This window comes from Pelophylax lessonae (genome assembly GCF_965119305.1).
Source record: "Pelophylax lessonae genome assembly, chromosome: 1".
In the NCBI taxonomy this organism is placed as follows: domain Eukaryota; kingdom Metazoa; phylum Chordata; class Amphibia; order Anura; family Ranidae; genus Pelophylax; species Pelophylax lessonae.
In genome coordinates, this window is record NC_138768.1 from 270018772 (window position 1) to 270043755 (window position 24984).

A 24984-nucleotide genomic window follows, 5' to 3' on the forward strand; every position below is an offset into this window, starting at 1 on the left:
GACTTGTTCAATATTCATGTCACGTATTTAATCACATGGACTTTTGTTGCAATATTTTGAGATTGAATAGCAGAACAACAGGCCGGGGCTCCATTGTCCTGACTGGACATCATATGATGTCCTTCAAGACAAGCCACTGTGCATGCCCACTGGGGGGTGGCCATTGGTGGTGTGGCGTTTCGCTCCGACACACTGCATTTCTGATCTCGGTAAAGAACCTGTGACGAAGGCTCTTTACCATGTGATCAGCTGTGTAAATAGCAAGTGCCAGTTATCAGCATTCCTCTACTCGCGCTGACTGGGTGTGAGTAAAGGAGAGCCGATAAGTGGCTCTCCTGACAGGGGGGATCTGCGCTGATAATTGGTGCATTGATTATCAGTGCAGTCCCATCTATGATGCCAATCAGTGCCCATCAGGGATGCCTGTCAATGCCACTTATCAGTGGCCATAAAGGCTGCCCATCAGTGCTGCATATTAGTGCCTCCTCATCAATGCCCGTCAGTGCAGCCTCATTAGCACACATCAGTGAAGGAGAAAAATTACTTATTTACAAAATGTAACAGAAACTAAAACTTTTTTACATTTTTTTAATTTTCAGTCTTTTTTCATTTGTTTAGCAAAAAATAAAAAACTCAGTGGTGATTAAATACCATCAAAAGAAATCTTGATCTGTCTAAAATGATACAAATTTAATTTGGGTACAGCATTGTCATTCGAAGTGCGACTGCACTGAAAGCTGAACATTGGCCTGGGCAGGAAGGGGGTGAAAGTGCCCGGTATTTAAGTGGTTAAGATTAAATTGCTAGGCTTCAGTTTAAGTGCTGAAGGTAGGTTATGTTTTATAGGTTTTGGAAACCTGTCATTATAACAGTGTGCTGGTTGAAACTGATGGCTTCTCTCTCTGAAAATGCCACAGGAGTGTCATGTTATACTAATGCTTAATTAGGAGATCAGAAAATAAAAAGTACCAGCATAGTCTTGTCACACCAGCAACAGAATCTGTTAGTGTGTAATCGTTGTAAGTTTAACTAAAATGTAAACTGGTAAATACACAGCTCAAAAAAATGAAAAGAACACTTTTAAATCAGAGTATAGCATCAAGTCAGTTAAACTCCTGGGATATTGATCTGGTCAGTTAAGTAGCAGAGGGGGTTGTTAATCAGTTTCAGCTGCTTTGGTGTTAATGAAATTAACAGGGGCACTAAGATGGGCAACAATGCGACGACTTCCAAAACAGAATGGTTTTTACAGGTGAAGGCAACTGAAATTTTTTTCCCTACTCATCTTTTCTGACTGTTTTTTTACGAGTTTTACATTTGGCTAGGGTCAGTGTCACTACTGGTAGCATGAGGCGATACCTGGAACCTATAGAGGTTACAGGGGCAGTCCAACTCCAGGAGGGCACATCAATACGTGCCATGGCCAGTAGGTTTGCTGTGTCTCCCAGCACAGTCTCAAGAGCATGGAGGGGATTCCAGGAGACAGGCAGTTACTCTAGGAGAGCTGGACAGGGCCATAGAAGGTCCTTAACCCATCAGCAGGACTGGTATCTGCTCCTTTTTGCAAGGAGGAACAGGATGAGCACTGCCAGAGCCCTACAAAATGACCTCCAGCAGGCCACTGGTGTGAATGTCTCTGGCCAAATATTCAGAAACAGACTTTAGGATGGTGGCCTGAGGGCCCAATGTCCTCTAGTGGGCCCTGTGCCCACTGCCCGGCACCGTGGAGCTCGATTGGCATTTGCCTTTGAACAATAGAATTGGCAGGTCTGCCACTGGGCCCTGTGCTTTTCACAGAGGAGACCCTCACCACATGTGAAAGAGTCCGGATGGTGGGTCAGTGATGGTCTGGGTAGGCATTTCTATGGAGGGACGCACAGACCTCTCCAGGCTAGACAATGGCACCCTGATTGCCATTAGGTATCAGGATGAAATCCTTGGACCCATTGTCAGACCCTATGCTGGTGCAGTGGGTCCTGGGTTCCTCCTGGTGCACAACAATGCCTGGCCTCATGTGGTGAGAGTATGCAGCCAGTTCCTGGAGAATGAAGGAATTGATACCATTGAATGGCCCCCATGCTTGCCTGACCTAAATCCAATAAAACACCTCTGGGACATTGTTTTGGTCCATCTGACGCCACTAGGTTGCACCTCTGTCTGTCCAGGAGTTTACTGATGCCCTGGTCCAGATCTTGGAGCAAATACCCCAGGATACCATCCATCGTCTCAAAAGGAGCATACCCCAACGTAGTCAGGCATACTTACAAGCACGTGGGGGCCATACAAACTACTGATTTTCAAAGTGTTTTCAAGTGTTCCTTTAATCTTTTTGAGCAGTGTACATTACAGCACCCATTTGTGGGTCCTGATGGCTATATAGAAAAAGTCTTCAGACAGGAGCAGCAGGGGAAAACATGGCAGCACCTTTAGTTATAAAAACATTTGTCAATTTCCTGTATTATTCTAAAATGTGCCATTTGGCTTATTTTATGACATTTTTCTGTGGTACTGGATCCACTTATAACTGTATGTTGTGCATCATTTCAAATGCTGCAGTGTTTGAGGAGATCACTGCAATGAATGTCATTTCTGTTTAGGGAAATATAGACAGTAAATAAGAAGTCAGTTTTGCAAGTGGACTTTAGACCATAAAAATTTAAAATAATTCAGCATATTTATTTATTGTGCAGGTGATGCCAGTTCTGCCACAGTGGTTGGCAAACCCTTCTGTCGTTCACAGGGAAATCAAGCAGAATCTAGTTTTAATTCATGATGTCCCTGGTTTGCATCCCAGGCTTGCAAATAAACTGGAAGCTAACAAAGTGCTCTCCTTTTTTCCAGGTAGGTCCAGACATCTATTCTTTATATTCAATATTTTTCTGGTAAAGATTATCATTTTTCATTTTCTCTCCTAAAACTGTTTTTTGTTTTGCTGCCTGATTGTTAGTTCAAGCTGAGGTTATCCCAGCTATCCTGGAGAGTTGCACTCATGGATTTCTTCTGGGACGGGGAGGATATCGCCCCAGTGATATTTGTGTGTCCGCACCCACTGGCAGTGGAAAGACTCTGACTTTTGTCCTTCCCATAGTTCAGGTGAGCATGCTGAATTCAAACTCTGGATCTTTTTTGCTGCTATTTATTTTGCCACCTGCCCTTTACAGTACTGTACAGTACTTAGGCTAAGTTTAGATGTGCAGCTAATTTTCTGTGCCTCTGGAAAAGTGATCCACATTCAGGTCAGTTTTCAGAGGCATTTGATGCCTCCTTGCTGCCTCTATTAACCCTGTAAGTGGAGCACCAATGTGTTTGCCGTTTTTCCCATTCTGTTGGGGTATCACTGAACATGACGGGAGGCATAGCATTAAAATAGCATTGTGTGAACAACCCTGTTCGCTGCCTCTGCAGCTTTGAGGAAGGGAGGGGGGTTTGTTGCCATTTCTAAAAATGCACTCGACCCTGTGTTTTACCTCCCCCCAGCCACAAGTCTATGGGCTATTTCACGCTGATGCGCTGTGGTTTGGCCACTGCACTGTTGTAGCACAGTGAACTTACAATTTTTGTGCGGGTTACTCAAGGTTTCCGATAGACTTTCTATTATGTCCTTTGTTTTTGTGGTATGTTTTCTGAAAGTGTGCCAAAAAGTCCTGCATGCTGCACCTTTTGGTGTGCTTTCAGAAAACCAGCCAAAAATGCGGGATGTTATAGAAAGTCTAGTGGAAACCGCAGGTAACCAGCAGAAAAACTGCAGGTGCACGGCGGCCAAACCTCAGCGTGGCACTGTGAAAAGGCCCTAAGATAAAGGCTCATTCACACTAGAAACTGCATGGGTTTTGCACAGAAAAGCTGTGTGTTTCCTGTGCAGATTCACATACAGTTCTGTGCAGTGCGATTTCACCCCATTCATTTTTAAACACACTGCAATCAGATTGCATAGTACTTTTGTACCATGCGATCTGGTTGCGGGAAACAAACTGCGTTTGCGACCTGCATTTGGGGTGTCGTTACCGATTTGCAAGAAAAAGTGCGATTGGAATGCAGTGCGGGAAACCGACACGGAACGCAGGTTACCTACACAGCATTCTAGTATGAACAGGCCCTAAAGGTGTTCTTACTACTTGCCCAAGTGGCTGGATTGTCTTTCCATTACTTATTTTCATTATCGTGAAAAGAATCGCTGCACTCCTTAGAAACATTTATTTGTGTAAAAACATCACAGGCACCATGGGGATAACACAGATGGATCATGTTTTACGCTAATAACAGCTCTTCCTCAACCTCTTGTGTCATACCAGTAATGACCAATATATGTAGATGGCACAGGTGCAGACACTTGCTTTTAGTACCTGCCTCTCACTAGCTACAGCACTGAAACAGCCCACTCTCATACAATCAAATCTTATGTGTCATGTGCCGCCACACACCATGCAATCTATTGGCACTTTTCCACTGCAAGTACCGGCTAGTACCGGCTCGGCTCTACTCGGCCCTGCTAGGCCCGGTTTGCTTTTCCACTGCGGTACCGCATGGTATAGTGTCGGAACGGTTCGGTACGGTATGGTATAGGTTTGCTTTTCCACTAAAGTAGTACTAAAGTTAAGTGGGTGGGATAACAACGGGGTGGGTGTGATTCTCTGACCAATCAGTGGCTAATAGTGACTGCATGCAAAGGATTGTGGGATATGGTACCAGTTTGGTACCTGTTGGAACCACAATCGAGTAGGTACTGTTTTTTCAGAGCCGTACCGTACCGTACCGTTCGGTTCCATGCAGTGGAAAAGCAAACCTATACCGTACCGTACCGAACCGTTCCGACCCTATACCATGCGGTACCGCAGTGGAAAAGCACAAAAGCGTGCCGAGCCGGTACGGTTCTATGCAGTGGAAAAGCGCCATAAGTAGTAAAAAAAAAAAAAAACATCACATAATTTAAAAAAATTGGTTGTACATTCAAACCCACCAAAGGATAGGTTCAGACTATTATGCAAACAAGATACGTACTGGATTTTTCACCTCCATACCAGAATTCTAGGAGGTCTTCTGGGTCTTATCCCATTGACCCTCTGTTAATTTTCCTATCCTCCTGTTATATATACTGAGGGTATAGAAAATAATCACTCCCCTTTTAAAATTTTGGATTTCTGCCAGACATATCGTTTGGTATTGAGGCCAAATAATTACATTTTAGTCTCGTCTGACATTATATGCACCTTGAAGAGGCCACATGGAAAAAGGTGTTCTGGTCAGATGAGTCTAAAATTTAATTATTTGGCCTCAACACCAAACGATATGTCTGGCAGAAATCCAATAGAGCTCACCATCCTAATATCACCATTCCTACAGTAAAGTATGGAGGTGGTAATATCCTGTTATGGGGGTGTTTCACTGCAGCAGGGACTGGAGCACTTGTCAGAACAGAAGTAAAAATGGATGGGCCAAAATACCATCAAATTTTGAAGAAAATCTGCTGCCCTATGCCAGAAAGTTGTCAGTGGGAAGAAGGTTTACCTTCCAACATGACAATGACCCAAAGCACACAGCAAAAATGAGCACACATTGGTTGGAGGAGAAAAAGGTGAATGTCGTTGCATGGCCTAGTCAGAGCCAAGACTTAAACCCCATTGAAAATTTGTGGAATTACTTGAAGACTGCAGTCCATAAACAGTCACCATCACATTTAACTGAACTTGAGCAGTGCTGCAAAGAAGAGTGGCCAAATATTGCAAAGTCTAGATGTTCAAAGTTGGTAGAGACATATCTCATCAGACCAGAGGCTGTAATTAAAGCAAAATGTTGTCTAACAAAATACTGACACAATGGGGGTGATCCTTTTATCAACAAAGTGATTTTGTTTTTAAAATGTTTTTATTTCTGACATGTTGGTCTTGTATCTTTCACTTGATTGTTATAAGTTCACTTGTAAATCTAGCTGGATAAAACAAAAACTGTCTGTCTTCATTTCAGGCTGCAAAGCAACAGTGTGATCATTTTAAGGGGGGGCAATATTTTTCTTTACTCACTGTATGTTAGCATTTGCCAGTGACTTTTTTAAGTCTTTAGCTGACACTCTAGGATTTTTCTTCACCTCATTGAGCAGTCTGAGCTGTGCTCTTGCAGTCATCTTTACAGGACGGCCACTCCTAGGGAGAGTAGCAGCAGTGCTGAACTTTCTCCATTGATAGACAATTTGTCTTACCGTGGACTGATGAACAGCAAGGCTTTTGGAGATACTTTTATAACCCTTTCCAACTTTATGCAAGTCAACAATTCCTAATCGTAGGTCTTCTGAGAGCTCTTTTGTGCGAGGCATCATTCACATCAGGCAATGCTTCTTTTGAAAAGCAAACTCAGAACTGGTGTGTTTTTTATAGGGCAGGGCAGCTGTAAGCAACCTCCAATCTCATCTCATTGATTGGACTCCAGTTGGCTGACATCTCACTCCAATTAGCTCTTGGAGATGTCATTAGTCTAGGGGTTCACATACTTTTTGCACCTGCACATGGTGTGTTCAATAAAAACATGGCAACATTTCATTCTTTGTGTGTTTTATTAGTTTAAGCAGACTGTGATTGTCTATTGTTGTGACTTAAACCCCGTACACACGCACCGATTGTTGGCCGACCGATCGGCCGTCTTTTGTCCAGTGTTGTTGTGTTGGTTGAAATGTGCTCTAGACTGCACACAAATTTTGTCGGCCAACAACAACCAACTGCAGAAGTGATGTCATGTTCTGGTCTACTTTTCGTGTGTTTTTTCTTCTCTGAGCATGCCCAGTCTTGCTCATCTGACTTTTGTCGGCCGAAATCTGTACTGACTGACGAACAATCGGCCGTTCTGGTGATGGCCAACAAAAATTTTATAGCATGCACACCAGATATTGTTCGGCCGAAAAGTCGCAGTCGGTTGTCGGAAGCATCATACTAGCAAGCCAACAATCGGCCGATCGGACGTTGGCCGAAAATTTACGGCCAACAATCGGTGCATGTGTACGGGCTTTAGGTGATGATCAGATCACATTTTATCACCAATTTGTGCAGAAATCCATATCATTCCAAAGGGTTCACATACTTTTTCTTGCAGCTGTATGTAAGTATATCCCTTACATGTTTTTTTTAGTCTGTTTTTTACCATTTTTGCTCTTGGCTCGTGGAAAAGGTGCTTTTTTTTTTTTTTCTGATACACATAAAATAAAAACATCAGGATTAGGAAGAAAAGACAAACAGGCAGTCAGTCACAACGACTCATATACACAAGAAAAGGTGCTTTTTTGTTACAATGTTGCAAAATTTTTTTTGTTTTTGCACAGAGCAGCCCCGAAGTACTTCTTCTGGGGATCCCGCCGACATTCTGGGCTCCTCCTCCCTAGCAAGCTGCTTGCTATGGTTGGCGCTCATGCGGTCGTGATCCCAAGCCAAGCTGCGTGCGTCTATTGACTGAAGATAATTGCCCCATGTACATTTGTATTTCCATACTAAATGTTTTCATCAAAGCTGTTCTCTTACACATACATTTAAAAAAATCTTTGATTTTTCTTTTTTTATGTTACTGTGATAACATCACTTGCATAAATACCTACATTCTATACAGTGCTGCTGAATATGTTTTTTAATAAATGTATTTGCACAGAGCTTTTAACAGCTTATGTTGGTCCACAGGCTTTATTGCAGCGTGTTGTATGTGAGGTTCGTGCTCTTGTCGTGTTACCCACCAAGGAGTTGGCACAACAGGTAAATGGAATTTGTGTAGACATGCTATTACTGTCAGTAAATTCTCCTCTCTCACTCTTTATAATGAAATGTGTTTCTTCCTCTCTTGTTAGGTGTGCAAGGTGTTTAACATTTACGTGGATGGTACTGGACTGAAAGTTGTCTTGGTAGCAGGTCATAAATCTTTTGCCAAGGAGCAGGAGTCTTTGGTAGTAAGAAAGTGAGTTTTTAGTTCTTCAGGAGGATCACCTCCTATTTTATTTTCATAGGCCTTGCTGTTTCACCTGTTTTGTATTTTTGTTTGGATATTGTTGCCCATAGGTTGTCTGGGTTCTGCAGTTTGGCCGACATTCTTGTTTGCACGCCAGGAAGGCTTGTTGATCACGTTCAGAAGACAGAGGGATTCACTCTCCGGCATCTGCGCTTCTTGGTAAAACTGGACTGTACTATTTCATGACCTCCTTAGGTACTACATACAAGGACTCTCGTTCTGTTTTCGTGCCTTTTGAGTTATGTCATATTTCTCCTGCAGGTCATTGATGAAGCAGATCGTATGATTGATTCTATGAATCAGGACTGGCTACCTCATGTTACTAAGGCAGTGTTTAAAGTGCATTCAGATACTCATTCAGTCCTTTTTGCCAGGAAGGAGCATGCAGTGTCCACTGTCGCCAAGTAAGTAGCTAGATGTGCAAAAGTTTTATTCTCTCTGTGCTGAGTCCTCCATAGAATTAGATAAAAAATCCACAAGGACAAGGGTGGCATGGTGCAAATTTGTAGTTAGTTTGATTTGCAGATATTGTGAGCTTTCACCTTCTTGTTCTTGCATAAAGTTCATTAGCCCTGTTCGATCTGTACCAACATTTTATTAATGCATTTTTATTAAGGGCTGTGTCCATGAAGCTGACAGTTTTGTTTTACAGTTCTAGCCAGTGTCGGATCCCCTTGCAGAAATTGCTTTTTTCTGCCACCTTGACTCACAATCCCGAGAAGCTTCAACAGCTAGGCCTGTACCAGCCTCGTTTATATTCTTCCATCCACAAACAGTCACACAAGAACACTGCTGGGAACCCAGAGGAGCCTCTCTCTTCTGGAAACTTCTCACTTCCAGAGGGCCTAACGGTAAGCAGTTCAGAGGTTTTTTGAAAGTTACCCAATTACATACTCAGTAATTTTTTTGTCCTGTAGTTCATAGCAGCCATACAGAATTGCTTACCCAATCTAAAAAGTAATTTAAAATCCGGTGGTTGCTTTGGGTTACAACACTTTACTCAATACCAGTGCTCTAGCTGTTTCTTACTAAAAGCATAACTCAGTGAAAATGAGGCGGTGGCCGCATTGTCTCGCGTCACACTGAAAGGCTACACTTATTCGATCCTTTAGGAAGCCGCGCTTCCCCACATCCAGAGGTGGACTGTTGCTGCTGTCTTCTTATCCAGAGACAGTCTATGGGCGTGATGACATCTGGAACAGTCCATTCACAAGACCGCTGACATGAGGGGGGCAGGATTGGCAGAAACTATTCTTGCACTTGGTGGATCTGCGGATTGGGTACGTATCACTACGCTTCGAATCCCCTAGACAAAATGAGCAGCTAACCCATGCAGTGCGGGCACAGCCCCACTGCATCGGAGTAAGAGTTTTTTCTTTTTTTTTTTTTTTTCAAAGATTTTTATTGACAAGTTAACAAGAAGCATAAGATACATTAAACATAAGGTAGATCACCACAGTGGTGCATTTAAGAATTTTTTAGAAAGATGGATATGAACAGAATGTGGCCAATGGCTAGCACAGCATAGCATGAAAGGGCCAAGTAGAATCACTGAAATTGGTCTAAACATACGATGTGAATCCATCGAAGGGTTGCAAGCTCAATCAATACAATTCTTTTATTGAGACTTTATATGTTATATTTAATCCAGTAACCAATAGTCTGTTATACCGTAGCTTTTTCGCGGCGGTGGTAATGAGCTGGATGAGCACAGCACAGTAGGGCTTCCATGAAGTATGGGATAGTAAATAGGAAACGGGAAACAAAAGGAGAAGGGTAAAGGTGTGGGTCTCGAAAGACAAAAGGCAGGAAATTGGGGAAGGAAATAGATGAGAAGAGAGTCTCTGAGAGAAGGACATCCCCGATGAGGCAGTAGGTAGGACTCAAAATTTGTGTGGGAGAAAGATTTTTTTTTTTTTTATTTGGAGTTTAAAAAATAATACATTTTAGATGATAATTTGGCTTGATGTTTTTAAGCACAGTAATAGACTAATTGCCTACTTAATAATAATCCAGCTATGTATGCTTTTACCCTCAATTGATAGTAAATACTTGTGAGTATTAGGAAATATCTATTATCATTTAGAGATCATTATGGCGCTTTTCCACTGCATGGAACTGCATGGTACGGTGTAGGAACGGTTCGGTACTGTATGGTACAGCGGCGCTTTTCCACTACATGGAACCGAACGGTACGGCTTGCTTAAACAGTACCACCTCAGTTGGGGTTCCAAGAGGGCCGTACCGGTACCATATCCCACAATCCTTTGCATGCAGCCTTGACTGTTTGTCACTACTAGCCACTGATTGGTCAGAGAATCGTTGTTATCCCACCCACTTACTTTAGTACTACTGGAAAAGCAAACCATACCAAACTGTACCGAACCGTTCCAACACCGTACCATGAAAACCAAACCGGGCCAAGCAGGGTAGAGTAGAGTAGAGTAGAGCCGAGCCGGTACTTGCAGTGGAAAAGTGCCATTAGTTTCTTCATAGACAAAGGGATGGCCCAACTACAGTTTGTGTACAGCACTTGGAATGCCAACCAAACCAGAGCTGAAAGTTGTGGCAGACGTCATCAGTGCAGCCTCTTGAATGTATATAGGCAAGCAGATTTTTTACTCCTTGTTCTCCGCAAGAGATCTCTACTTGTATCAATGTCCATAATTGTTTTTGCATTAGAGTATTGGTATTATTATTTATTTGGTATGTATGTGAATACAGTAATGTATAAGAAATTATTAAAGCAAATTCTCTGGTCTTCTTCAGCATTATTACATTCCTTGTAACCTAAACTCCAAGCCTCTAATACTTCTACACTTTTTGCACACTCTGCGCTTCTCCCGTGTGCTCTGCTTCGCCAACTCCAGAGAGTCTTCCCACCGGTGAGTCCCTTTACCTTATTTTAGGATATGATGTCAGATAATGTTTCAAAAACTATCCTATGCTTGCATTGGCAGCAATTTTTAATTCTGAACCTAAAATATCTAAATATACAAGTAATATAAGTGTGTGTTTGTGTGTGTTTTCCATCTTACTTTGTAATTCTGTTTAGTTGGCCTTGTGAATCACAAATTTTGTTGGTGATCTCATCTCATGGTTGCAGTTAAAAGCGGTGGTATTTCTTTTCGCCTTTCCTGAACCATCTTCTGTATTGTGGTCCTCCTGTAAAGGGTTTTACAGAACGATGATAATACAGGTAGATTCAGGTAATTTTATATTAACTGCATTTAAAAGGTGTTCCAATTTTTTTTTTTTTTTTTTAAAGAACCTGTGACTAAATTAAATGGATATCTTTTATTACATGCCTGAAATATGGCTTTTCAGTGTTCTACTCCCGATTTTGCATTTTATACGCCCCCATCCTCCCTGACTTGTCCTGATACGGAGTGACATATTCTAGGAGTTTCACTAGTTCCCCAATATTTGAAGGTACTGTGTTTTTTTTACAGGGCTTCAGCAACGAAGCAGGCAGCAGGGGGCTCTTGAAGTTAAATGGTTACTTACTACTTTGGACATTTATAAAAGGTTCACTTTAAACTATGGTTAAACAATAATTTGTCTCTTCCACTTACTCATGTGTTTTCAAACCTCCACATGTCCTACACTGGCTTCAGCAGTGACCATACTGATAACCATTCTTCTCAACAATGCAGCCCTAGCAGTCTAGCAGCTACAGTGACTGCATGGTCTGACACCGCTGCAGTGATTTCACTGCTGGGAAATTAGTATCGTCAGACGAAAGCCATTGGACTGGCAAGTATTGGCAGCTAATTATTAAATTAAGGAAGAGTTAAAGTTAAAAAAGATCTAAATCTAGGAACAAACAATTTTATTGCAGCTCACTGTTTATTTGTTGCGGTGGCTGCATTTGTTCTCATTTTTCGGGCTATGAACATTTTCAGCTAGTACAGAAAATCTTGCTAAAAATGCTGTTTCCCTGACGCTTAGGCAAGCTAAAAACGCACCTGCGCGCTGGAGCCCTCTGTTCCAGCAAGGCGCTGTAAAGTTCCGGCACGATACGCCGAACCTGCAGAGCGCATGCGCCGCTGATGTAGGGGGAATATCTCCTAATCCGTGCAGTTTTATGAGAGATTCATTTTACCTACAGGTAAGCCTCATTATAGGCTTACCTATGGGTAAAAATCGCCAAGCAGGGTATACAACCGCTTTCATTTTGGTTTAGATACACTGTCAGCTAAAATTTGCCCTTTTCCTTTCAATAGTTTTTATTAGGTTTATATAGTGTGAATGTACAGAAAAGGTAGAAACACAAAGCATTCCGTTACAACAAACGAACTGTAGTGCCTACAAGTTTTGCACCGATAGTTACCACGCAGGGTATTTTATAGGAGTACAGAACACAAACTCTGTGTCCAAATTCTAACCAAGGGTGTCAGACCTGAACCAACCTCCGCCCAGACACCCCAACTGGGAGCAATCTGTGTCATGGACCAAGGGGCGACATGGCCACCATCCAACCAAAGTAGTGTGGTATTATTGGTTGAAAATTTGCCCTCTTAACAGATGTGTTTAGACTGCTACTTTTTAATTTTTGGGTAAATGTCTACGTCAGATAAATAAATGCACAATATACAGTTCCCTGATTTGACCTAATTAAACTAAAGTTTGATTACGATGCTTATTTTACCCTTGCTTATTGTATATGCCTCTTTGTATCAGGTTTTAATAGTAGATATCTATTTATTAGTTTTGTTTTTTTATAACCGGTTTTAAACTGAAGATTAAAGTTAAACACGTTTTTAAAATTTTCTTAAACATTTTTAAATCTCCCAAGTTAATGATATGACCAGCAGTCGGTTACATAATATATTTATACATGCCCCCAATAAACTGTAAATTTCCACTGTTCTGCTAATAAATGTGTTGTTTGTTGTGGTAACATAACCGTCAATGGATTGATTGATAACTTTGTGTTTGACAGCCTCTTCCTCCTTGTAAAGCTCTTTGGAGGGACTACTGTGGCTGAATTCTCTTCTCGTCTCAGCCCTGGGGAGAGGAAGAAGACCCTGAAAGAGTTTGAGCAGGGGAAGTTACAGCTGTGAGTTGTCATGATGTACTATTTCAGGTTTATTGATTTTTTGTGAGTTTGTGTACATGTAATAGATTGCATTATATTTCATCAGTCTTGTATCCATCTGTGTCCATATGTTGTCAGTAATTGTGTCTATCTACATATGAGTGTTTTTTTTTTTTTTCTCTTGGTGGATGTATTGTGTTGTGTACTTTTCTATTCTGCGTAAAATATCAAAGTTTAGAAAATCTCATCCACCTATTGGTTTTTCATGTAGTTTGATAGTGTACCTGGCAATTGCCATTTTTTTCTATACTCTGTATAAGCAAGCAATGTTTGTTTCTGATAGCTCTTTGTTTCATTGTTTTGTACAGGTTAATAAGTACAGATGCCACGGCCAGAGGAATAGACATTAAAGGAGTAAAGTGTATAATAAACTATGACGCTCCACAGTTCATCAGAACGTACATTCACAGGTGTGTCTGTATTTTACTGCACACAGAATGGCATATTTTTAGCTCACATCTATCTAGCCATCGGTTTAATTAAATTCATCATCAAAGCTTCTAATCGGTGTAAATAAAATTCATTGCTCTAGTGTTATGTCAAGTAGGAACATAGGAGATGCTCAGAAGGCTTTTTACAAGCTATGTGGAACACAGGAATTGCTGCTTGGTTGCTACTGCACTGTTTACTGCGAGATGGTGTTTGTGCCCATGCCAGTAAAGCTGTGACCCATTACCTTAGATGCTCTCCTAGTGTTTTCAGCAATGATAGCACATTCTTCTACTTCCTGCTTGGGATGGAACACTTCTCCATGGCACTATCCAATCAGAGCACCATAAAGTTTGCTATACACCTAGAAGATTTTTATTCGAAAACTTTTATTTCAGGAAGGTTAGTGGGGTCAAACCACAGTGATGAAAACATTTCAAAAGAAGCATGAAACTTTCATTACAAAATTGATTGTTAAAAGCAAACAAAATACAGATTATAGTTTTAACTACACCTACTATATTCTCCGCTTTCACACATCAAATAGAAGAAATAAGCTGTTCAGCCAGAAACCGCAGAGAGATGCTTATGGCAATACCTAGTGACTTCTGCCCTGTCACTGTAGAGCTAACAGTCCTTGCAAACCCACTGATATGCCTTCTAAGCTTTAAGATTAGAAGTCCATTGCATGCGATATTAGCTTCTGTAAATGTAATGTGAGCAACCTTTCAAATCACTTGAGTTAATGTGTTACTAAAGGCATTTTATTTTTGTAAATTACAATAACAAACATGTTATACTTACCTGCTTTGTTCAATGGTTTTGCACTGAACAGCCCCAAACCTTTTCTTCTGGGGTCCCCAGCTGGTGATCTTCCTCTTCCCTGTGTGCCCCCATGGCAAGCGGCTTGCTATGGGGCACACAGTGCATGCTCGCTCCCAACCTGTGTGTGTATGGAGCCGCACTCCATACACACACAGGTTTGGCCCCACCCCCTGGTTCCTTCCCACAGCAATTGATTGACAGCTATTGGCTCCTACTTCTGTCCAAGTCCCTGGATGAAGAGAAAGACAGGGGAGAGAACAGAGGCAGCCATGCACAGCACTGGATCGGCTGGGGACTTCTTAAGCAAGTATTTTGGGAAGTAGGGAAAGACAGAAAGCTGTAAAACATCTTTTACCTTAAAGTTGTTGTAATCCTCAGTCATGAAATCTGAACAAAGCACATATATCTGTAGTGTTTACTTGTCGCTTTCCAAAGCTCTAAGTGCTGTTTCTCTCTGGTGCTTTGTTCCTCTGTTATCAGCATGAGTGACTTCTAAAAAGTTTTCCCGACACATGAGATAAAATTTGTGTTGTGGGAGGAGAGCTCAGCACACCGCTTGTCTATTCAGAACACAGTTTTGAGGTGTGTGAAAGGGGAGGTGTCCTTTTTCTCCAATCCGCTCTGCCTCAGACCTCTAAATACAGCTCTCCGTCCCCTTCTCTGTGATACTAAAATATGCAGAAGGATTTATTCTAAAATCAGCACTTTTGAAGGGGTGTACAAAAGAGAAGACTGCATATAAGCAAGTAAAACGTATGTAGGAGGATTTGTTTCATCTGTGTATCATCTGAGGCTATTCACTTCACTGGGTATATGAGAGGGTTTACATCCACTTTAGTGCAGGGAATGCATGAAGGTAAAATCCATGTAGTATTCATGTGCATTATTTTTTTATTATCTAAATCTAGCTTGCTAAAATCTGTGTATGTGTAATCAATAAATATATATATAATGTAAGGTATAACTGTTTGTTTTATGATTACTGTGTTATTTATGGAAAGGTCTGTGATACTATTTACAGAAAAATTTAGTTGTGAGATAAAAATTTGCTGTGTAGAATCTTTATTCCTCTGTAAAAGTTTGGCTGTTCTTGTTATCACAGAGTGGGCAGGACGGCTCGTGCAGGGAAGTCGGGTCTGGCATTTACAATGCTTTTGAAAATCCAGGTATGCTTTCCCTGATTCAATACTGTACAAATAACCAAAGCGCTTACCATTTGTAGATCAATACATCAGTACATACCCCTATTGTACACTAAAATAACCCCAACCACTCAGTGAGACCCCTGTTTTTTTTTTTTTTTTTTTTTTCTTACTAGTGTCCCTAGGGGACGGACCTCTTCTGCTTTGAAAATATTTCTCTTTTTTTTCTTTTCAGCCATTCCTTTTTATTCTGACTGCTTATTGCCCTGTGCTATATAGCAGTTTCCTGATTAATACCCCTCAGTGTTAAGTCTTGGGGACCGTACACAGCCTTCACTGTATGGGGCTGGCATGTAATGTTTGCTTCTGGCACTGGATTCTGTTTTAGGTGCTGGACCCCTAACAGGCCCAGTGATGTGGATAAGGTAAGACAGGGTTTCCCTGTGTTTTGGGACCAGTTCTTGGCTATAAATAGCCAACCCACAGTGCTTCGCACGCGATACATAGACAAAGGAATAGGGAGTTATACAATTTACTCCCTGTTGTAGTTGCCTTTAACTTGTTTGGCGGATTCTTTTTATCCTCTCCCCATCAAACAGTAAAAAGTATGCAAACTCGTAAATAGCTGAGGAATTTTAGCAATATTATTATTCTTTATATAACTTTGCATCCTCGGTTGACTCGTCTCCTGCTTCCCCAGCTACTCCAGACATGTTAACCTATATTCAAGAAATTACCCTACCTACTATTCCCACCTCCTGGATGTTGAAACTTTTGCACCCCTCAAGGTCTCAAATCTTGTCCAAAGCTTATGAGTCCATTGATGAGGCCCACCTTCCCTCTTCTCTTCTCCTACAAGCTCAAATAGCTGTTATTCCTAAACCAGGGAAGGATCCCTCTATTTGCAGTGATTGCAGACCAATCTAGGTTTAGGGTTGTCGAGTAATGGAGTTCTTGGACTTGGGTCAGAGAAAAGTGCATAACATCTTCGCCGACTATATCAATCAATGAATACCCCTATGATGGTGGCTACGCTCCACATTTGATATAGTCGGCGAAGATGTTATGCACTTTTCTCTGACCCAAGTCCAAGAACTCCATTACTCGACAACCCTACACTTCCCAAAGGCAGGCAGGCGACAGTTTTTGGCATGTATGACAGATCTTCCTGGCCCGTAGCACACTCTTTTGTGAATGTTTAGCACTGGTCCTTCATGACCCACCCCGATGCTTCGTCCTCTTCGATAACATGGCTGGCGAAACTCCAACTGCCGATCTAGTGTAAATAGTTTTTTGCTTCAAACCAAATACATAGACCTTTGTTGGACTTTGAACCTTTGTGTCTTCTACCGGAGGTCCCCCGCCACACCCTATCAGGGATATATACACGAATCAATACTAGCTTACACTCACAGTACACTTCCCACATTCACCAGGCTATGGTACAGAGAATTGGGGTTTGAGGTCCCTGCCGGAGATTGGCAAAATGCTTGTCTCTTTACTCACAAATCCTGATCATAAACATGCAACATAAATTTTATAGCACTGCTTGGAAGTTGTCAGGGTCTACCTGGCAGCCACAACTTCAGTTCACAACACTGAGTCCCTTTTCCCCTTACAGGGTCTCATAGAGGACATACTGCCTCCCACTCCACCATTGCCAGGTGGATGACACAACCTATTTCCATGGCCTACGCCCTTAGGGAAAGGGTTCCTTCTTTCCCTATCAGAGCTTATTCCAAAAAGGGGGGTTGTGTAATTCTCGCGCTGTCTATTAGTTGTATCCACCTAACTCCTTCAATGCTGCAGGTACTATTTTTGGTAACCTTCACAATACAGATACATATAGCAGGGGGAGAGTACCGCGCTTCAAAGGTGCTTCTGTGTTAAATTAATACTGAGTTAATCTAAATTAAATAAATTGTGTAAATCTATTATATATAAAGTGCCTGAGTGCTTCAATAATTCATATAGTGTATGTAATAACTCTAGTACATATATATATCATTCATGTGTACATCAAAGAAATTAATAAATAAATCAATAATTGTGCTCTTAAATCCACAATAAAATCTCAATAATAAGTGGTATATAAATAAATAATTGTGCTCTTAAATCCACAATAAAATCTCAATAATAGGTGGTATAAATATAAATAAATTAAAGTGCCAAAGTGTCCTTTAAAATTAGTAAACTGTGATCAAACAAATCTTCCTCTCAAAATTGCATGCAGGTGCTCTTCAGTGCAGTGACCACTAGGTGTCCTAAGCGCTCACCTCCATTCCTTCCATAATACACCTTACATTTTGTGTCTCAGAGATGTGTTCCTTACTTTTCTGTGCCGCTTGAAAAAACTGCTGATTACCGAGTTTCCTCCTTATTTAGGGATCGGTTTGCCAGGAGCTATGTGGGGGACCTTTAGATCTCCAAAATAAATGGGCCAATATAGTGAAGTATAGCCAGTACTTTATTAAAAATATATTATCCCTGGAAGAAGCTGCGTCGGCACGCAGCGTAACGCGTAGAATAGAGCACCGGAGGTGACGTATCGGCATCCTTTGACCCATATCTGCTATGCTATGCAATTAAGAAAGACGGAATCAATGTGAGTGTTACTCTGTATATTCTTAATTACTGGCTATACTTCACTATATTGGCCCATTTATTCTGGAGATCTAAAGGTCCCCCACATAACTCCTGGCAAACCGATCCCTAAATAAGGAGGAAACTCGGTAATCAGCAGTTTTTTCAAGCGGCACAGAGAAGTAAGGAACACCTCTCCGAGACACAAAATGTAAGGTGTATTATGGAAGGAATGGAGGTGAGCGCTTAGGACACCTAGTGGTCACTGCACTGAAGAGCACCTGCATGCAATTTTGAGAGGAAGATTTGTTTGATCACAGTTTACTAATTTTAAAGGACACTTTGGCACTTTAATTTATTTATATTTATACCACCTATTATTGAGATTTTATTGTTGATTTAAGAGCACAATTATTTATTTATATACCACTTATTATTGAGATTTTATTGTGGATTTAAGAGCACAATTATTGATTTATTTATTAATTTCTTTGATGTTTTGATGTACACATGAATGATATATATATGTACTAGAGTTATTACATACACTATATGAATTATTGAAGCACTCAGGCACTTTATATATAATAGATTTACACAATTTATTTAATTTAGATTAACTCAGTATTAATTTAACACAGAAGCACCTTTGAAGCGCGGTACAATCCCCCCCCCCCCCCCTGCTATATAGAGCTTATTCCACTAGGTTTGTTGGTGTCTCTTGACCTTTCCGGCATCAAGCATCTGTATTGCATATTTGCAAGGCCACCATTTTGTCTTCTGTTCACATGTTCTCCAGGTTTTCAGGTTTTACCTACTAAATGTAAGCTGAAAAAAAGGTGCCTGGCTAGCTATCTTCTCTCATAATTTTACAGTACTTTTGTAATCATTTACACCTATAATCTAACATTAATTATGAGCTCTTAGCCTGTTGATTTTTTTTCATTCACTCATGTTACTCCCTCAGGAGCAGAGGTATTTCAACATGTTGAAAGAAGCTGGAGTACCAAAGCTTCAGAAACAACTGGTGAAGAGGGACAACCTGAGACAATTTGAGCAAAGATATGAAGAGGCTCTCTCCCAACTGCAGAAGGCTGTTAAGGTAAAGGTTTGGATACTTGCCTCATACTCCTGAATGTTAAAGTATATAGATTAGTATTCTCTCTGTTTTACTTCTAGGAGTCTGGGCTTTCCTGTTCACTACATGCTCTTAGGGAGGATAAAAATAGTTTTCTCCAGGCTGCTAAGCTTTCAAAGCTTTTTCAAGCTTTCATGTGATCCTGACAGCCCCTTCAGTCAGCACTGAGCTCAGGCAGCCAACTTACTGGAGAGATAATACAAATAACAAAAAGTATGGTGTATGTAAAGGCAACTCCTTATTTTGAGTTTTGGAAAGATTATGGAAGCCTTATGCCAGGCATGTCCAACCTGCGGCCCAGAGCCCCAGGCAATGCGGCCCACTGCCCCCTGACAATTTTTTATTTTTTTTTTTGATAGGGAAGAAGGAATTCAGGTTAGGGGCACGGCCACAGTGGCTTCCAACTAAATGTAGGCAGAGGCTGCCTCGGAAGGGATCATCCTCTAGTTGTGATAAATTAGCAGCATGGGAAGGGCGCGGTGGCGTTTTATTACTTATATACCTTAACTATAGTATATTTTTTATATGCGGCCCGAGAAAATTTCTCTACACTCAATGTGGCCCAGAGAATCCAAAAGGTTGGACACCCATGCCTTATGCCCTTTGCCACATTTAAATTGCTGTCTGTGTCCCCCATTGGGGAAATTCACCTTTTTTATTTATTTTTTTGGTACCCATTGTCAGCCAGATAGAAAGTAAGAGAAAATTTAAAATTGTATAGTTTTCCCGAGAGCATAAAGGTAAGTGAAAATCTGCCAACGAGGACAAATGTTCTGGTGATAACTGTCCAAGAGAACTCCCCTCATTTTGGAGAGACGTCTTTTCACTTCTGTTGCCTATCCAAGACTGAAGGGGAATCTTCTCAGCAGAACACAGGCAGCATAAGATAACCTGGTAGGGAGTTTAACCCTTCCCTACTCTATTGAAATAAAATTAAAAAAATGGGCTATATGTATACCTTAAAGTACAAACCAGATAAATTCTCAAATACAAAAAAAAAAAAAAAAATGAATGGAAAAAGGGGCATAATTAAGGTTTTGCACAGCTGCTTGTGTTCAGTGATGTACACGTTAGAAGAGCTAATGTGTTTAAATGCTGGTTTCTTTTAAACTAGGCCTCATAGTTCTGTTTTTTCCCCATGAATATAAATATGTGATAGTAATATATGTGAATAAGTGATCACACATTCTCTGTTCTCAGCTGCAATAAGGGGTTTGGAGAGTTTGGGGGTGGCGCAAAAACAGTACACTAATCTTCCCAATGAATGGCTGTGCAGGAAGGGGGGCATGTCAGTACAAGTCTAATCAATGGAGGATGGGATGACTGTGCTCCCAGCACATCCAGGAAACTGGCCACACTAGACGGAATGTGTTCTCATGCCTAGCATGGTCAGTTTGAAATAGGAAAGCAGGCAGACAGCAACACCAGGAATTTCACACAAAGGAAAAAATACAAAGAGGACAGGATACATTTTAACACAAGTACATGGTACAATATACACACATAAGAATATGAAAAGTTGGGCTAACATATTCTTTAATGGTGTTGTAAAGGCAGAAGGTTTTTTTTTTTTTCTTAATGCGTTATATGCATTAAAATAAAAAGCCTTCTGTGTGTAGCTGCCTCCCCAACATATCCTAATACCTGAGCCCCATCTCTATCCAGCATGTCCACAAGTCCCTCAGCTGTCCGGGATTCTCCCTCCTGATTGGCTGAGACACAGCAGCGGCACCATTGGCTCCCACTGCTGACAATCAAAGTCAGTTAGCCAATCAGGGGAGAGAGGGGACGGGTCCAAACAGCAGCCTTGTGTCTGAATGGACACACGGAGCTGCAGCTCGGCTCAGGTGCCCCCATAGCAAGCTGCTTGCTGTGGGGGCACTTGACAGGAGGGAGGGGTCAGGAGAAGCAAAGAGGAACCCAAGAAGAAGCGGATCCTGGCTGCCCTGTGCAAAACCAACTGCACAAAGGAGGTAATTATAACATGTTTGTTTAAAAAAAAAAAAAAACACTTTAAGGGTTCATGTTACACTATTATTACAATTCATAATACACTATGTTACCAAAAGTATCAGAACACCTGCCTTTACATGCACATGAACTTTAATGGTATCCCAGTCTTAGTCCGTAGGGTTCAATATTGAGTTGGTTCACCCTTTGCAGCTATAACAGCTTCAACTCTTCTGGGAAGGCTGTCCACAAGGTTTAGAAATGTGTCTATGGGAATGTTTGACCATTCCTCCAGAAGCGCATTTGAGAGGTCCGGCACTGATGTTTAATACTGATTTTAATTTGGAAACCACAAGTGCCAGGCCTGGTCCTTAAGTGGTTAAAGCAGTATTAAACCAGTTTTTTTTTACAGGGCCTCTAGGTAGGTTATGCCATAATGTGTTTGTAGGCACCCCATATTAGCATATTATGGCAGCCTTGCCTGCCAAATAAAGCCCTCTAGATTCACTGCTAGTCTCAGGTGCTTCTATCTTCACCCAGTCTTTTTTCAGGGTTCCATTTAATTGGTCGCTTGAATGGCTGGGCTGTGGTGACTTCACAACACAATTATTATTATATATAATACATATTTTATAATGTATATATTTTAAAATGAGATAAATGAGGTCTAGAGTCATTTAAACATCATTTGTTTTTTCTTTTTTTGTCCTTCCACAGGATGAACGAGCTCAGAAACGGTGTTGAGTTGGGAATTCCTCTCACTGCTATTAGAAGATATTTGGTTCCATTTTTGGAACTGTTGATCTTCATGAACTAGCATTCCCCTGAGGTGTAATCTGGTCGAATTTTACTGAGGAAGACCATCACTCTCCATGCTCATGACAGATCAGGAGATCTACTGCCAGTATTCTCAGTGTGCTGCAAAAACTTGAGTTTGTCACCAATTTTTTATGGAACAACATACATACAACATGCAAAGCCTTTAATAATATAAAGGCAGATTTTTATCATTGATGAATTATTTAAATATTTAATTTTTCCTTTTGGTACTGATAAAATCTGTATACAGAAAATAACTTCAGCTGTTTTTATTAAAGGAAAGCTCTAATCCAAAGGAATAAACTGTTTATCCAAGCAGATTCTTCAGTTCTAAGTGTCTTAGCCCAAGAGTCATTATATTTAGATGTATATATTCTGTAGGCTAGCTCATGATTGACTGGCAGAGACGATACAGAGTTGGTAATGCCTTTCTTTGTGTTCAGAAAACATTTCTTGTTTTTTTTTCCTCCTTCCAGGAACCTAATTGAAGACAAGTCCTGTATAAATAATAATGGGTATGGTTGCTGGTATTAGAGTAATATCACTTTTATACAGTATACACATATTTTTAGATAGTTTTTAGCACTGCCTATAACGATTTTGTTAAAGCACATTAAATGCAAAACACTGGGTTGCTGGCAAAAGTGCAGACTTCCACAATGGAGTGCCTTGTCGCAAAAATGCCTAGATGAAAACTAGCCCTGAGCAGGGCTAGAAATAGTCCAGTGTTTGACACAGAGTTAATGAAAGATATCTCCAAGTTTGAGTTTGTCTCCAAGGCTCTATTCACACCAAGGTGTTTTTTCATGCTTTTTGCAGAAATGCAGGACATTATCTTTAACATGGGTTCCTATGGAAAACATTCACATCAATGCATTTTTGTGCCTCTGCATTTTTGGAAAGGGTCGGGGACTTCTTTAAATGCAAAAGGGTGCTTTTTTGATTCAATAGACTTCAATGCAGAAAAGCATGTAGTGCTTGGTCTTGAACAGTTCATATAGTTTTCCATGAAGGAACAGGAGTGGATGAGACGCAGTAGATTGCTTTGACCTTCTGTAACAGGAGGTCTATGCTCTCTGGTAAGAGTACATCTTGTTTGTGTTTGCGGTGAACCCACAAGGTGGAGGGACTCTGAGTTTGGAATACAGACATTTTCTCACTTCTCACAATTTTTTGGACTTTTCACTTGTGTTATGAGTTTGACGCTTGGACTCACTGTTTGTTTTTTGATCTTAGCGCAACACTGTTTTTTCTAAAAAAAAAAATTTATTGTGAATAATATCTCACTTTTTAGTGGTGTAGCTTCTTTTTAATCTATTATACCACAAGCGCAGTATTTTTCTGTTGTCAAGCTTTATTATAAGCTTAAAGAAAAAGAGGAACATAGCAATGGGTGTTTAACTGGTGAGCCCTTAGTATTTAAAATAACTATACATCAATACGAAAAATGTCCAAAAATAATTTATTAATACAAACGCATCAATTGACAAAAGGGCAAATATAGGCCCCACATACATATAGTATATAAAATCAGTGCTACATTGAAAGTAATCAAATAGGGTGTAGGTGTATCACAAGGCGCTTGCCAACATGTTTTGTGGTGCAAACCGCTTCTTCAAGGCTTCCTTCTCTGTGTCTCACTCTACAAATCTAATATATACGGATAAACAAACAATACAAAAAAACAATCAGAACAAATACAAAAAGTACCGTATATTTGTATACACATTCATTTAATAGGGATATTATGAACAAATATTGCCCTATCCCATGAGATGGAGGAAAAAGAGCAAGAAGAAAGAAAAAATGATAAAATACCTCCATTAAAAACAGCGGGTGTGTTTAAACGGGGAGACTTTAGACAGCAAGCTATCTTGCTGGCCTCAAACATGAATGTGGAACAACCCAGAGTTCAAATAGATGGAAAACAAACTCAATAAATCAAAAAACACAAAGCAAACAAATTAGGACATTCACAAACATGGAAATTATCCATATATTTAATGATCTGTGATTAGGCACAAATGTAGTCACTGCCCGACCCTCCACATGCAGATCAGACTAAGACTAACCTGAATTGGGTAGGTTGCTACTTATCAGCATAGATCCAGAGGGTCAAGAAGGTCCCTGATAGAGGTTGTGTCTGAGTCAGAAAAAACATCATAGGAACTACATCAGGAACTGCACTGATATGTAGCAACCAACCCAATTTAGGTTAGTCTGGATCTGATCTGCATGTGTAGGGTCGGGCATGGCGACTACATCTGTGCCTAGTCACGGATCATTAAATATATGGATAATTTCCATGTTTGTGAATGTCCTGATTTGTTTGCTTTGTGTTTTTGATTTATAGAGTTTGTTTTCCATCTGATAATTGAACTGAGGGTTGTTCCACATTCATGTTTGAGGCCAGCATGATAGCTTGCTGCCTGAAGTCTCCCTTTAGCTTGAACACACCCGATGTTTTTAACTGAGGTATTTTATAATTTTATTTTTTTTCCTCCTCTATCTTCCCCTCCATCTCATGGGATAGGGCAATATTTGTTCGTGAAATACTTATTATATGAATGCATATACAAATATACTTTTTGGATTTGTTCTGATTTGTTTTTTTTGTATATTTTGTTTATCCGTATATATTCGATTTGTAGAGTGAGTGTCAGGGAAATGGCAGTAGGAGAACTGGCAACATTGCCAGTAATAGCAATGGATGCTCCTGCCTCAATTGACACTGCCCTCTGCTGGCCGGTCAGGGAAATGGCCGTAGGAGAACTGGCAACATTGCCAGTAATAGCAATGGTCACTCCTGCCTCAATTGACACTGCCCTCTGCTGGACTATAAAAGGTGGTCATAGGATCTGACTCATCGCTGGATTATCTCTCAGCTTCCTGTTTGAACTTCCTGTTGTGACCTCGGCTTGTTCCTGATTCCGTTTGATCTCCTGCTCCTGGTTTCACCCTTGGCTTCTTTCACTGACCGTGCTTCTGTTACCTACTGTGTATGACCCTGGCTTGCTTCAAGA

At 40.7% G+C, this 24984-nt stretch overlaps 1 protein-coding gene across 1 annotated transcript in view; it reads left to right on the forward strand.

Moving 5' to 3' along the window:
* Positions 1-22166, forward strand: part of LOC309551780 (ATP-dependent RNA helicase DDX51-like) — a 30080-nt gene extending 7914 nt beyond the window's left edge. The window contains exons 3-15 of the mRNA XM_082252470.1: positions 2691-2841; positions 2948-3093; positions 7653-7724; positions 7817-7923; positions 8025-8133; positions 8236-8378; positions 8627-8825; positions 10744-10859; positions 12920-13036; positions 13384-13485; positions 15432-15495; positions 19022-19156; positions 21860-22166. Coding sequence (XP_082108596.1) covers positions 2691-2841; positions 2948-3093; positions 7653-7724; positions 7817-7923; positions 8025-8133; positions 8236-8378; positions 8627-8825; positions 10744-10859; positions 12920-13036; positions 13384-13485; positions 15432-15495; positions 19022-19156; positions 21860-21886 — 1488 coding nt within the window. The 3' untranslated portion in view covers positions 21887-22166. The remainder of the gene's footprint in view (positions 1-2690; positions 2842-2947; positions 3094-7652; positions 7725-7816; positions 7924-8024; positions 8134-8235; positions 8379-8626; positions 8826-10743; positions 10860-12919; positions 13037-13383; positions 13486-15431; positions 15496-19021; positions 19157-21859) is intronic.
* The last annotated feature ends 2818 nt before the right edge of the window (positions 22167-24984 follow it).